This window comes from Haliaeetus albicilla, chromosome 12 (assembly GCF_947461875.1).
Source record: "Haliaeetus albicilla chromosome 12, bHalAlb1.1, whole genome shotgun sequence".
Classification (NCBI taxonomy): Eukaryota; Metazoa; Chordata; class Aves; order Accipitriformes; family Accipitridae; genus Haliaeetus; species Haliaeetus albicilla.
The window spans coordinates 31,735,142-31,749,364 of record NC_091494.1 but is presented as its reverse complement, the minus strand read 5'-3'; the positions used below and the strand labels follow the sequence as shown (position 1 = coordinate 31,749,364).

The 14,223-nt window shown below is 44.1% G+C and overlaps 1 protein-coding gene across 3 annotated transcripts in view; it reads left to right on the top strand.

The window, feature by feature from the left end:
- STX8 (syntaxin 8) overlaps positions 1 to 14,223 on the top strand; it is a 112,599-nt gene that overhangs the window by 53,081 nt on the left and 45,295 nt on the right. For all 3 annotated transcript variants that reach the window (XR_011327181.1, XM_069798889.1, XM_069798888.1), the window contains one exon: positions 13,775 to 13,876. Coding sequence is in view for 2 of the 3 variants with exons in the window: in XM_069798889.1 (XP_069654990.1) it covers positions 13,775 to 13,876 (102 nt within the window). In the remaining variant the exon portion in view is untranslated. The remainder of the gene's footprint in view (positions 1 to 13,774; positions 13,877 to 14,223) is intronic.

The window sequence follows — 14,223 nt, the reverse complement described above, 5'->3', positions numbered from 1 at the left end:
AACAAAGTAGTTTGGCTAGAGAAAATGTTTGAAGTATGTACTCTTGCTGCTGCTGCAGTAAGGTAGTATGCTGATTTGTTCCCATACATCTGAGAGCGATCAAACAGTCAGCTTCTGCAAACAGTTGCAGGAGAAGCACAATAAGCACTAGTAATCTCTTCAGTTTGATAAACTGTGTATTTGTGTAGCTTGATAAAGTGGAGGCTTAAGGTTTCCTTCCTGTGCTGGAGTTCGTCACACAGGAATTCAGAACTCGTGCATCGAGATCAAACCAGTATTTAGCCACGGTCTTCTGAAGTGTCTTACAGACATGTTGCTTAGTGGCACTAAACCCTCAGCTTTGTGCAGCTTTTGCCAATTAATCACTTTTGGTCCTTCCAACAAATGAACTGTAGAAAGGAGAAAATCATAGAGGAGTGGAGCAGCTGTATAAGGGCTCCCTCTGTATAAGAGCCTTTCCTTGCTCTGCAAAAATCCATGGGCACAGAGCCACGCTAAACAGTAAGTGTTCAGCCACATCTGCAGAAAATCCATGGGAGGGCATGTGGAAAGTTGGCACAACTTTTGGTGGAAGGAAGTGGGAAGAAAGAAAATCATTAGCTAAGGCTAACCAGGATTCATAGACTTGAGGTCGTCTTATCTGTGGAAGTTCTTCTTCCACCCTTTCTGTTGTTTTAACCTCTTCTCTGAGTAATCTGAACTTTTTCCATGACTGCAGACTTGGAATGGAATATTTCTGAGCCATCAACTCAAGTGATGTCTTTTTCTGCTTTTGGTCTGTTTCAGACTTCTGGGCAGACGACTGGGCAGGTAGGATGCAAATAATTCCAGCAATATCAGAGGAGGTCCTTCACTGCAGTGCATCTGATTCCTGGTATTTGCTCAGCTCTGAACATGTTGTTAGATGATGTATTCCTCTTGCTAATTTAGTCAATTTACCATTGATTCCAGTAGAGCTTGATGAAGTATGTCAGCTGGAGATCAGTCCCAGGTGCCTGGGTTGACCTTAGCTTTATCAGCTGCTTTCAATACTGTAACCATGAAGCACTTGCAAGTTTTCTGGTTCCTCCCATGATTGGTAGACCAATTCTAAAGTGGCTTTCCTCCTCGTTTGTGATCCAAGAGGATAATGCCATGCAGCTGTCCACAGCATGATGCTCTTGTGGTGAATACTGTGATGCTCTCTTGGCTTATTACCAACCTGAATGTTTATTAAAATGGCAGTTGTGTTTCGCAGGCTTGACAACTCACTAATACATGGTTCTGCATTTTCCTCTTCTCTAAATACCTTGAGCAGAATTGAACAAGTCTCTTAATGCTCCGGTGAGACTGAGTTATTTTAGAAGAGGTTTGACTGCGGATGTATAGAGCGGAGGAGACTGGCAGTACCTGTCGGCTGGTAGAAGTAAGCTTTTAGCAGTTGGCAGAGGTGGTTGGTCGTTTTGAGTGTGGTTTTGGTGAACTTTCCTGGAGTTCTTGTCAGCTCCTATGGGTATAAGGGATGGGCTGGTGAGGAAGATCTTTCCACCTGGCCTCATGACCCCTTCTGGTGTGTTCCAGCGTGCCGTCACTGATCTGCCTCACTTCGGTATGGGCACGCTGAAGGGCATCTTCCTTAGGGCTATACATTAAGATCATTCAAAAGATTATGTGAACTCCTAGCCCCATCTGACACCTTCCCATAATCAGGGGCCAGGACTTGACCAGTGGAATCTTTTTAAAGTAAATTTTGCATCTGCTGCTGTGTGATGTTGGGGTGCTACAGAGGTTATTGATGAGGAGCTCATGGTGTTTGAGCCGCTCCTTCAGAGACAGACTGTAGGGTTAGATTGGCCTGTCTGGGGGAAGGGTGCTCGTCAAATTTCTAAAGTGCCTTTTCATTTAAAAAAAAAAAAAAAGAAACAACAAACCCCATCTTCCTTTGAAGGGTAAGGGTTAATGGCAGGGGATGAGCTCTATACTGTGTCAGTCACCCTGAGAAACCCTCCGGCATGTGGCAGGTCACTGGTCTGCGTGTCTACCACCTGAGAGTGGCACTGCCCGTTCATTAAATGACTGAAACTGGAAGGAAAGGAACACACCACTTAAGCTTGAATCACTAAAGTCAGCATCACATCAGCACATTGAGTTATATTCCCTTTTTGCTCCTCAAACTGCAGTCCATGTAATATATTTTTGGTCTCCAGCTATGCAAGAGCACTGCTGGTCATTTTTTCCAATCTTCCTTAGTCTGCTTCGAAACCGAGAGCACTTAATCTCCAGTTGTTGAATTATTCTCAGTTGTAGGGACCGTGGCAGCAATGAAGTGTTTCACTAACTTTTAAGATTTTTAATGTAAAAAATGTGGGACACTCTCGTGGGTTGGAAATAGTGTTACAGTTAACACTTTAGGAATGGATCGGTCCTGCTTTTTGGATTGAGTTTTCTTTAATTTGTGTAGGAATGAGTTTATACATCCTGCGCAGCCTGCTAGACATGTCAGGAATTTCAGTATTTCTTTCTTTGAAGGCACTTGCCACAGAGCAGGGTGATTCCGCTCAGCCTCGCTCCCAGCAAAGCCAAACAATTTGGTGATTTTTCTCGTGGGGACAAAATGACATTAGCCATTTATAATCATCGCTTTAAATCGCCTTAGAGCTGGAGCTGTCTCGTAGGCAGGTTTTGAGAAATGAGGTTTTTTTCTTTCAAAGGTGCTTGGGAAACTTCTGCCGGGACTCCCAAGTGACGGGGCCTTTGTCCGGGAGGAAGGAGCCGGCCTCGGAGGGTTATCCATCAGCGTGCTGCGGCATCTTTCACAGCCCCAGTTCATCAAAGAGACGTTCACAGCCCCGTCTCGCTGGCCGGCCCGGGGTCGGGCAGTCGTGATGTATTGTTGGGCTGACGGATGGCATGCAAGGCGAGGGTGGATTTATGGGGAGCACCTCTTGTGAGTAAACCCTTAGTAGGCAACGTGCTGGCTTTTAAGAGAGTCCGCCCGTAGATGCATTAACTACAGTTACTCTCAGAGTTGAGAAAATGGCTGAGAATTGATTTTTATCTCGGGGAAGAAAGGTGTATATCTGGGTTGAGGTGGCTGTGACCCAAGTAGATGAGATGCTGTCTCACTGTGTTATTTTTTTTATTTATTTATTTTTTTTCAGTGCGTCTAAGGCCTGGTTCTTTGGTACCCACAAGGATTACATTACATTACATTACTGTGATGGGTCCACACTTTAAGAAGTGTGGAAGTAGTAATTGTCAAGTAGATCTTAAAGTGACAACAGCTGCATGGAGTATAACTTAAGTGATTTTTTTTTTTTTTTGAGTAATGGACCAGAAACCTAAACTAAAAACCAGGTTTTAGTGGTATTTTATGGGGAATTGCTATACCGTCTACCCTAGTGTAATTATGGCAACTGATGCATATTTGTAATTAAAGCTATTGACATCTGTGGAAAAGTATTGCAATGGTGTACAAACTTGGGATAAATTAGAGTTACCAAAAGAATGTAGGGGTGAATATTATGAAGAATTTCTGAAGGCAGTATTTTAATAATCCTGCTTAGATTTTGGATAAAGGGAAAACAAATTAATACAGAGTCTGAATTAGCTTCTGTCCTTTCATTTTTTGCTATAAGTTTGCAGAAAACAAACATATCATAACAGGAAGAGTGTTTTGATTGGCAGGATTTTGTTATATGAATGTAAGTAGGCTTCCAGTCTCTTAGTGCTCCAGGCTTTCCTAGAGATGCAGAACTTAAGATTATTTTATCTGTTAGCAGTATTTCCTTGCTTTCTCTCAAAGTGAGTCTGTAGAAAAATAGTTTAACGCTATTGTCCCTATAACGTGAAGATTTTGCTGGAAGTTTTGATAGTCTGGCCTAAAAATCTCTGGTTTTGTTGCTAGAGCACTCAGATTTTAGATTTGAATAAAAATAAGAGATGACTACAAGTACAAGGAGCCAGCGCTTGCTGTGGGCTTGGTGTGCCACATACTGACCAGAGTGCACTGGGTGTATGGCAATGGTGACTTCAGTGGATGCTGTAAATCAGAGGCAACCTTTTATAATTCTTGCAAGAGGGTTTGTTGGGTTTTTTTGTTTGTTTGTTTGTTTTTTTTAATATTAATGTGCATTTGATAACTAGGTAACTGTGCTGGTCTGCTTTAAACACGGTAAATAAAAAGGAAAGGTCACTTGTTGGGAGTAAAGGGGAGGAACAAATGACCTGGCTTTACACTTGAATATTTCTGGTGAAGGAGACTATTATCTCCTTCCAGATAACTGGGGAAGGATACTCAAAATACCATATCATGTGAATATAGTTATTGCCTGCCTTATATCACTGGGAGTTCTCAACACATCTGGACTGAGAGTAGTTCCAGTAACATTAAAGCGTACTATTTTGGTTGGCACACTGACACTGTGGTATATGCCAATTAGTAATGGCTCTTGGAAACAGGCAGCTTTAAAACTCGCCCTGAACTATTCCCCAGAGAAATTATTCAATTAAGTACAGCTAAAATTAATGTCCATGGGTTTTGTTCGAATAAAACAAAATAAGCAGCTGGAAAAGGGAAAACTTCTCAGTATGTGCTTTTAAAATAACAACTCTAACTAATAACTGTGTTTGCTGGAATCGATACTGCTGTTTGTTTTCTCAGTGTTGCTCTTTAGCTGTGAATGATCTGATGAGGGCTACCACAGCTGATGGCCTGGGATGGTTCTTTGTCACCGCCATGTATTTTCAAACCACCCTCTGCTGCCTCCGGACCTGCTTTCGAGAGGATGAAGTGTTCTGTGTTGCTCGGCGGTATCAAAGTTTGACCCAAATATAATCTTGTATATTTTGGAATGGATGAGTGAGGCTGCTTGGCTGCAGTGTGAAGGGTGGTGTGTGGTGGAAACGGTGATCCTGGACGTGTCCTCTTAGTCCCTGGAGCAGATGGCAAGGTTTTCTGTAGCAAAACAAATAGCTTTCTCTTCTTTCAGCAAGTGTTACCCTTGAAGGTGCTGAAGGTTTGGTGAAGCAGTGGGAAAGGGATACGCTGGAGGCATGTGCTGGCCCTCGGCCTTCTGAGCTGGGCGCTTGGGCTGCTCTTCCCTTCCCAAAGGCCAGGCAGAGGTTGTAGGACTCTGGAGCAGTTTGTTCTTTTCAGTCTGTGCATTTTCCACTGTTACCAGGAACTCAGGGAACCAGGAGCAATCCTGGTCCTGAAGGAGTTGTTCCCCTGCAAGGATTCCTCAGGGCGGAGAGCTGGCATGGCCTGGAGTCCACAGGGTATGTTGGGAGAAGGAGGACCTTCTGCTGCAATAGCTGATGCATCTAGTGCCTCAAGCTACTAACCTGAGCATGGAGGGCAGGCTGGAGCTGGTCACCGGCTGCGTGGGGGAGAAGAACTGCCCTTCCCCGCCTGCTCTCCTGGACACAAACCAAGCCTGCCAGCTCCTGCCCTACTCTGCCTGGAGATCCTGCCGCCCAGCTGCCCTTCTCTTGGTCAGCAGAGCCACTGCTTGGCAGTGCGGACACAGGGAAGGGCGAGCGATGTCTCTGTGCCACCGGGACCCCAGCAGAACTCCAGGGGAAGCAGCGGGAGGTGAGATCCCCTCTTGCCTCCCTGTACCACTGGGACTGCTACGTACACGTGGCACGTCGTAAAACACGTTCTCAGCAGGAGGCCACAAAAGGTCTTCTCAACCTGATTTTCTCCAAGGACCATCAAGCCCCCATGAATTAAAGGAGCCAAAGAGTGAGACAGCAGAAACACAGAGGAACAAGTTGGTTTGCTCCCTCAGAGAAGTTAGTATTTTTGGGTTTTTTTAATACTTACATGAAGTTCTGCCAAAGAAGAGATTAAATGTCATCAGTTAAATTTGGGAAGGTGGGAGGAGGAATCTTGGTCTTTGCTTGAAATGCAAAACTCGTCACAGCAGAAAGTGTCGGTGTCCCGGCGTCCTGAGCGGCACAGAGCTTGGATCAGCATGAACACCAGTGGGATTTTGAGTATTACCTTGGAGTTGAACAGTGAGGAGAAGCCCATGACTGCACTAACAAATTGCTTGTGGCATGGAGAGCTGCACATGTCAGAGAGCTTGCAAAACCAGGCACGGCTAGCAGTGAAGGAGAGAAATTAAGATTCTTGGCTTTGTATTTTTTACTGCATTTTTTTCTTTTCACTCTGCCTTGACATTACAGCTGGCACATCGTGCTAAGGTTCTTTAGGTTTCTGATGTACTTATATTAGTTGCAATCTTCATTTCATACTACTGGCATTTTGAACAATGCTTGCTTTCTTATTAACATGTAATTACGGGGTTTGGACATATAGAGGTTGGCATTCAATATATGATTAATTTCTTTGGTATCTAGCTCTTCTCCTGAGGCACCGGAGACCTGAAGGAGGGAGAGAAAGCCTGCTTGGCTTCTCTGCTAAATTCCAGCCTTATTGTAATTTTTTTGCGTAGTATAAAACATTATGGATTTTAGTTCTCTATATGTTTTTCTTAAGGCTGACTGCAGTCTTCCATGACTCACAGTGGGGTATACCGTGGAGATGCATTACTCATCGATAAATACTATCGAGTGATCTGTAAATTTAAATCCATGGAAAATCCAAACAATTCCAAGGAAATGTTTGGTCAGCAACGCTGTTCTGCTAAACTGCGACCAAAGCCCAGATTTGCTTCTCTCTGCCTGTGCTGTATTTCATGTGGCTGTTTTCACTTGGCTTTTGGGTTTCTTCTCTACAGACAGAATGAGGGTGACTCAAAGATGGAGTTGCCAAAACCAAGTGGGGCTTTTTACATGTTTTAAATAAACAAAAAAAATCAATTAGGGTAAAGTCATGTATGAAAGCAGAACTCTGGCTGTGCAAGAGCCTGTTCTACTTCATGGGAAGAGATGGCCATCTTTCCTAGGAACTCCATGAGTTAAGGAGAATGATTAAAAAAAAAAATTCCATGCCTTTAGAAAGATGGTGCACCTATGTGGGACATGGGTAGAAACAGGGAGACTTTGGATGGAAAGGCAACCAAATCATTTTCCTGCTCTTGAGTGGTGAAGGAGTAGGAAAAAACCCACATGGTTTCCTGCAAAATAAAACACATTGTTCTTCAAAACGGCCTAGCTCTCTGGCTCTGCCACTGCCTGGCTTTCACTCCTTTAATGGTCTGCTTCGCACTTCTCCATAACGAGTTGGCTTGCTTTCTCATGAGCTCCTTCATGGGAGAAACAGCAAGGAGGACTCCAGTGTTTGGTGGCTTGGTTCATGGTGCCCTGGTGATGAGAGCAACAGCATCCATAGCTGTTGCATAGGATCATCTCCTCCATGTCTGTGTGCTGCAATTCATATTGTGACCTGTAATCTCATAAGTTACACCTTTCCTGATTAAAACATGCAGTGTTGATGCACACACCATAACTCTGGCATAGTTTGCTGCTGTTTAGTCCCTGCAGAGAAAGATGCAATATTAATTTTGTGTCTTTAGTGTGATCTCATGACCTAGCAGTTGACTTGCTCCTCTGTCTTCAGTGTTGCTGGGGTAGAGCGGGGCTGGCCAGGCACTGATGGGGTCTTGGCACTGGGGTTGGAAAGGGAGGAAAGGTGGAGTGGCTGAATGGGCTGGAAAAGGGACTTCTGTGCTCTGGAGACGTTTGGGCTTCTTGTTTTGTTGTCAAAACTGAGAATTTCATTTGCAAGCTGAAAGCTGGTTATTTGCTTCAAGCTGATCAGGGACGTGTTTCAGCATAAAGGGCATCATCAAGGAGGTAAAACACTGAAGGTCCAGGCGTGCAGAGCGCTCTGGGATGTACTGTTTTTATCATCTGTCAAATGGTTTTCCAGTGGAAACTGTTCCCTTGGAAAACTTCTGACCAGCTGTAGAAAGACTTGATGGCTGAGTTGACACAGAAGATGGGGCTGCCAGAGAAGTCCAATTTCAAACCCATAGGAAGCATTGTTAGAAATGTCAACAGAGAAGTTGGGAATATGGGAAAGGCAGATGGTGGTTGTGATGGAGGACCTGTGGTCTCTGTTGTGTTGCTCAACAGGACTGCGGGCAAATCCAGTGCCTGAAGCTTGCAGCCTTTTTGAGGAGGAATAAAGGAAAAAAGCAAAAGGATCCGTTTGGACACAGCAGACTGCTCCAGCACCTGGCTTGGGTTCAGCTCAGGGTTTGCTTTCCCATCCTGCGCGAGCCCTTAGCGCAAGAGACCAGCTGTAGCATGATGTATGGCAGTTTCCCGGAGAGATGACTTACGGCTCTAACGGGTGGGATTCCCATCTCATGGGACATGCTGAAATTATCCATGCTGTGGCTGGAGAGAAGCAGAACCAGGTTTTTACAGAAAGCACCAGTGTTCGTAGGAAATAAAACTGTTTTTGATTTTCATGGCAGCAGCAAAGTCTTCAAAGGAAAAAGGGTATGAAGAATGAACTTTTTTTCTGAGAAATTCCTAGGATTACATATAATTTCTTCTGCTCAATTTTTTAATCATCTGTCTTCTATTCATGTGCTTTGCATAAATCTTTATTTTTCTAGCTATTAGCAGATGTGATTTTAAAGATGTATTATAAGTACACCCTTACCGCTGCTGTCAGGTTGTTGTTGCACTGCGATTTCAGGAAAGGTTTTTACATTCTGGTAGTCACTTTTAGCACAGTCCTTCTAAACGCACGCACGTGGAAAGGGATGGACTCCAGAAATCTGTAGCAGCAAAATGTGATGCTAGTGTGACTTACAATGCAACCATTTAATTCAGAGTTATTCTAAAGATCATCTTTCTCAATCTTTAAGATATCATTTGAGATTGCGAAGCCAAGCATGATAGAGCAAAGTGGAAAGTGCTTGTGATCCAGGGTTCAGACCAGTTGCTTCACTTTTCATTTTCCATTTCCCATTTTAACAAAACTTTGAAAAGGAATATTTAACACTTACGTTCTCATATCTCTGTAAGTCTACTGTTGATCTGGGTCAATCAGTGGATTCTTGATCTTTTAAAAGTTGACTGTAGGCATTGATAGTGCTTCAGTTTGCTGTGACCAGTGAAGCAATTCAATGAGCAATTTTTTTTAAGCGCTTTGTGTTCAGCTGCAGCTTAGAAGATTTAATTTTCTGGCTGTGATAGCTGATGCAGCGACAAGTTCAGATCTGATTAAATGATTTTTGTATTTGTTTATATGGCCAAAAATACGTTTTAAGATTAATGCAAAATTTTAAAACCAAAATCAGTTTGGTGTTTGTTTTTTTAAAAAAATAAACAGAAGGAACTTTTCCTCACTTTGCTCACGCTTTCTCCAGTAAACACCCCTCTCCTCCTCAGGAGGTAGAAATAATGTTGGAACTGGAGAGGCTGACTGACTGTACAGCTGCTGTTTCCAGCCTCTCCCGCCTCTTCCACAGGGATGCTTCTCCCAGCTCTTCCAACCTGGACCCACACTCAGCCTGGCTGCTCTGCATTGCTCCAAAACACATTGCCTAAGATCAAAAACTGCTGCTGTGGGCTTTTTAACAAAAAAAAGTCAAAGATTTTGGAATATATCAGCCTACATTTTCTCCTGTCATCTGCTTACTTTGCTGTTTCTACATTGCGCATTTTCTTTGCTTGTAAATCCCCTGCGTGCAATTCATCCCAATGCCCTGAAGGGCTGCCCGTGCCCTCTCCATTGCTGGTCCCATAGCTGGAGGAGCAAGGGCAGGACTAAAGATGGGCTTGTGTCCACAAAATTAAGACCTTCCATGATTTTTGTCCTGGTTTAAGGTGTATATATATTGATCTGAAATCTGTAAAGCCCACCATTATTTTTGCTGTCTGATATATACCAGGCTTCTGAAGAAATCCTGCCCTTCTGAGGGCTCCAGCCCAAATGTTATAGCTTTGATCACCAGGAAAAGCATCAAGATTTGTAGAGATGGGTTTGTGTTTCACTGCTGCAGCCTCACAGGGACGAGGTGAGGAGAATTGGTAATGCCCGCGCACCTGCCTCTGCCTTCTTATAGAAACCTGCAACTTTTGTGCTGGCGTGTTTGGCTGCCTTGGCTGCTGGTGAGCTCAAAAGCCAACGTACCTCCCTGGCTGATGGCTGCAACCCTAGCAAAGGGACACACGTGCAGGGACGAGCAGGGCTGCGACACCGGTTTTCAAGCAGAAGTCCCTGCTGATACAGGAGGTCCTGTCCGAGCTCATCTCCAACAGATGAGCAGCCTTCAAACTTCTACTTCAGCTGGGCTTAAATTACTCAGATTTTGATACTAGGGTTGTGCGGTAGGTTTTATCTTCTGCCTCAAGATACTCCTTCACTGAAAGAAGACCTTGGCTAAATTTGTGTTACCGGTTTAAATGTGGTTTGCAGTGCAGTGTTACAGAAACGTCCTTTGTAAGGTCACTGGCAGCCCTTCAGCAGCCTGCTTTTCCCCGTCTGCTCCCTCCCAAGGGGGGAACCTTGCTCCTTCCCCTTTTTCAGGTTTCTCTGTTTTTTTTAAACTTACTCCTTGGCTAGTCAGGTAAATGGGAGGTGATAGAAAATTTCTCATCCTGAATGTAATAGCCAGCTTGAAGGGCAAAGGGGGTTGGAGGTGGGTCATCTGTCAGAAGATGTGGTCCTCGGGAGCCTACTGAGAGCTAATGTAGGATTGTCAGTGCTCTAAAGGCTTTCTTAGCCGTGGAGTTAGTTTTCTCTGGCAGCAGCTCTGCCTACCTTAGAAATTAATTGCTAGTTTTCAGTTCTGCCTTATACAGCATGTATTTCCGTTGTGTTTCCTTTGCATTAGAGTGGGGGAGAAATTCTTTAATGTACATGAAGGTTGAGAGCTGCTCTGAACCTGAGTGTCACCACGACAGCGTGCTGGTGGAGGAAGAGGGGTGGATGTTTCTCTGCAGGGTGTTGGTGGTTGCAAGCGCACTGTGGTCTGGGGAACCTGCTGGGCTGGAATCCTGATTCAACTGGTGATGGGGTAAGAACCTCCCTGTGCTTTCTCCCACACCAACCCCAGCACGGCTGCGGAGGGGAAGACCCTGCTCAGACCTCCTGGTTGTGCCATGAGCACCCCGACATTTCTGGTCTTAACTGCACGTTACAACAAAGGACTGGTTGCTTTTTGAGCTTTGAGCTATGTGCTTGGTGAAGTGGCCTGCTCCCCTGAAACCTGACTGTATCAACAGACATATAGATATGGAGAAACGCTTCTCCTAAGCTGTACAGTTCAGTTCTCTGGTTCAGAAGTGGCTCCTCCTGGTTGGACTGAGAGGGGAATGGCTTGTGCAGGGGGATGGGAGAGCAGAGGCTCTAGACATAATCCCAATTGCAATGCCTTGGGCTTTGAAATGATGACAGAAAATTTTCCTGCTTGCATTTGTTCTCATTTAGCTACAGCTTGTTCACCAGGATGTTTTTCAAGGAGGGTCTGGTCAGTGTTGGCAAAGGAAGGTCTCTTATTTCCCAAGCATGCTTATCACTTTGTCCTTGACAACGATGGGAACTTTCGGCACTTTTTTTCATTTAGAGGCAAACATGAGAAAGCCTGCCTTTGCAGGCAGCATTGTGCTGGTTTTCCTGTGTGCTGAATCACACAAGACAGATAAAGTTTCCCCAAAATGTTGTTGGCTTTGCAGATGTTAGACCTGGGAAAGTTGGGTGGGAGGGGGAGGAGAATTAATATCTGAACTACAAACTGAACAAATCTTGAAGTTCAAATAAAGAACCTGCCATCACTTGGGAAAATGTGTTTTGGCGTAGGATGAACAGTAAAATCTTGAGTATTATAAACAACTTTACAAATACAGAGAGTTTGTGTCTGGAATAGAGCAGTATTGGTGGGGTGATGCTCCTTAACCACAGGAGTGGTGAATGGTTTAGATATATAGGATAAAATGGAGGCTGCCCAGACAGAGAAGCAGTTCATGTTTGCCCTCTGCCCTCCCTTCATGTGAATGCTTAGATGGTTTAGGCTGCAGGACATGAATCGGGAGCTCATGTTTTAAGAAAGATGTGTATTTTCAAAGTACAAGATTTTTGAGATGCTGATATCATTTTACATAGGGATTTGCTGGAGATGGTAGAGTGCTTGTGGGGCAGACTTAAAAAGCATGCATTAAAAGGATGATGCTTAAATCTCCCAGCTCTCCGGGAGGGTAAAACCTCTGTGCTATATATGCCTTTGAAAATTTCCTTTGTGTCTTCAGAACTTTGATTATTTTATATTTGTTTTCTGTATCTGTATGTATAATCAGACTGGTTTTATCTCTGTATCTAGAGCAATGCTTGTTACTTGGTAAGATTTGAGGACATAGGCACCCTGCATAGTTTACATCTTTTGGTGCAGGAAGGTGAATTTTAGAGGAAACTGTTCCCTTTCAAGTGCTGGTATAAAAGTGATGGCCAGCAGAGGGGTACAGGTGTTCTTGACAAGCTGCAAGAATTAATGTCACGTATTGGCACCACCTTGCAAGCTCAAGGTTTTATTCTAGTGTCACAGGGAATTTTTGGAAGTACAAGGAATGCTTTCTTTAGTGTCATCCCCTTGTTTCTAGTAGAGATACTTGGGAAGTCTCTTGTTTGAAAGTATACAGGGTTATGATGCATAAAAATGAACGGTATATTAGTATATCTTGCTAACTGAACACTGTGTGCTCTAACTTCTGCTTTTGCTTACAGTCCATTAAACCTGGATGTTTCAGAAGCGCTGCAGTGCAGAGATGCAGTGCTAGGATCTGCCAGAGTACAAATGAGTTGAGAGCACAGCAGCCGCCAGCTGGCACGGCTCTGTCCCCGACCTGATCTCAAAAGGCAGGCTAGATTTATTAAGACAGTGATCAATAGTGGGGAAAGTGCTAGAAGTGTAACCAGAGCAAGATGCTTTGCAATAGCATTCAGGTTTTGGCTGGTGTCCTCCTCCTGGTTTATCATGCACAAAAAAAGCCGTTCCTACCTGCAGAGTAGAAAGCCACTCAAACGCGATGTATTCATACACCCAGCAAGAAGCACTGGCTGTGTATTTCAAGAAAATTAGAGCATAACAATCAGCAAGAAGGAAATTCAGTGTCTGAATGTGCCTTTTAATTTTCAGTGTTAAAAAACCCCAACCCATCAACCACTCTTGGTGTAGGCCTTGTACCTGGTCTGATTTCCATGACAAAATTAAAGTCATCAGTTGCATGAGGTTGAAGGTGGGTTGGCTTCAAATTTTCCTTTCCCCTCTATTAAAAATAGATGTAGGAGAAATTTTGCTCACTTTCCTTTTCCCAGAGGATCGTCTGGGCTGCAAGCAGAACTGCCAGCCGTACATCTCAGTAATTGAACCAAGGCAGAACTTTGACTGTATCCTCCGTGGTCGCTTGGTTGGGACCGCACCAAATGCTCTCAAAAGCACTTAATGAAGATGGTGATTCTGGATGTGTTTTAATGACTATGTAATGGCCAAGTGTTGAGATTCTCTGTTCCAGGGACTGAAATTTCAGATTTCCTATAGCATATGCATTAATTCTCTTACTTTGGCTAGTGTATGGTGGCTGCCATCATCTTATACTTCATGGCTACCTAGACTGATCCTGCTGTTTCAGGCTGTATTTTTTTCCTTCACTCTTGCAGTGGAGGAGTGCACTGAATCTGAAGTCAAAGTCTCTTGTGTAGTACTTCCCAGGATTTGGACCTTTCAGTGCATGTGGATCACTGGTCTGTCATACTGGAAAATAAAAGGGTGCAGCTGGTTTCCATTTTGGAGCCTCCAGCAGGAGCGTGCATGTTGAGCAGTGATGCTGTGGGGCTTGGAGATTAATGCTCATGTTTCTCTTTCCCTAGAGATCATCGATGACCTCACTAACCTGGTTGAAAACACAGATGACAAGCTTCGCAACCAGACGCGGCATGTGAAGTTGGTGGATAAGAAATCAACGTCCTGTGGTAGGAAATGGCTTGAGCACAATCCTGTTATTAAATGATGAGAAACCAGTCTAGCACTCAGAAGCTGTGTGCAATGTGCTCCTCCCAAGGATAGCTTTTTTTAAAAACTAAAAACCCCCACCTCTCCAAACTCAAGCGTGACCTTAGCTGCTGTTGCAGGTTTGACTCACTGCGCATGCTGTGTGTTGATATAGTTAACTTCCTTAAGCCATTTGACTCCAGCATTGCACAATATTCTGATTGGAAATTGTAGAACTGTATGAAATCAGTTTGGTACGTGTTAATTAGGTTTAAAAAACTTGCTGGCTACCAGCTCTCACAAACTGGTCACAGCGGGGAGTGATGCC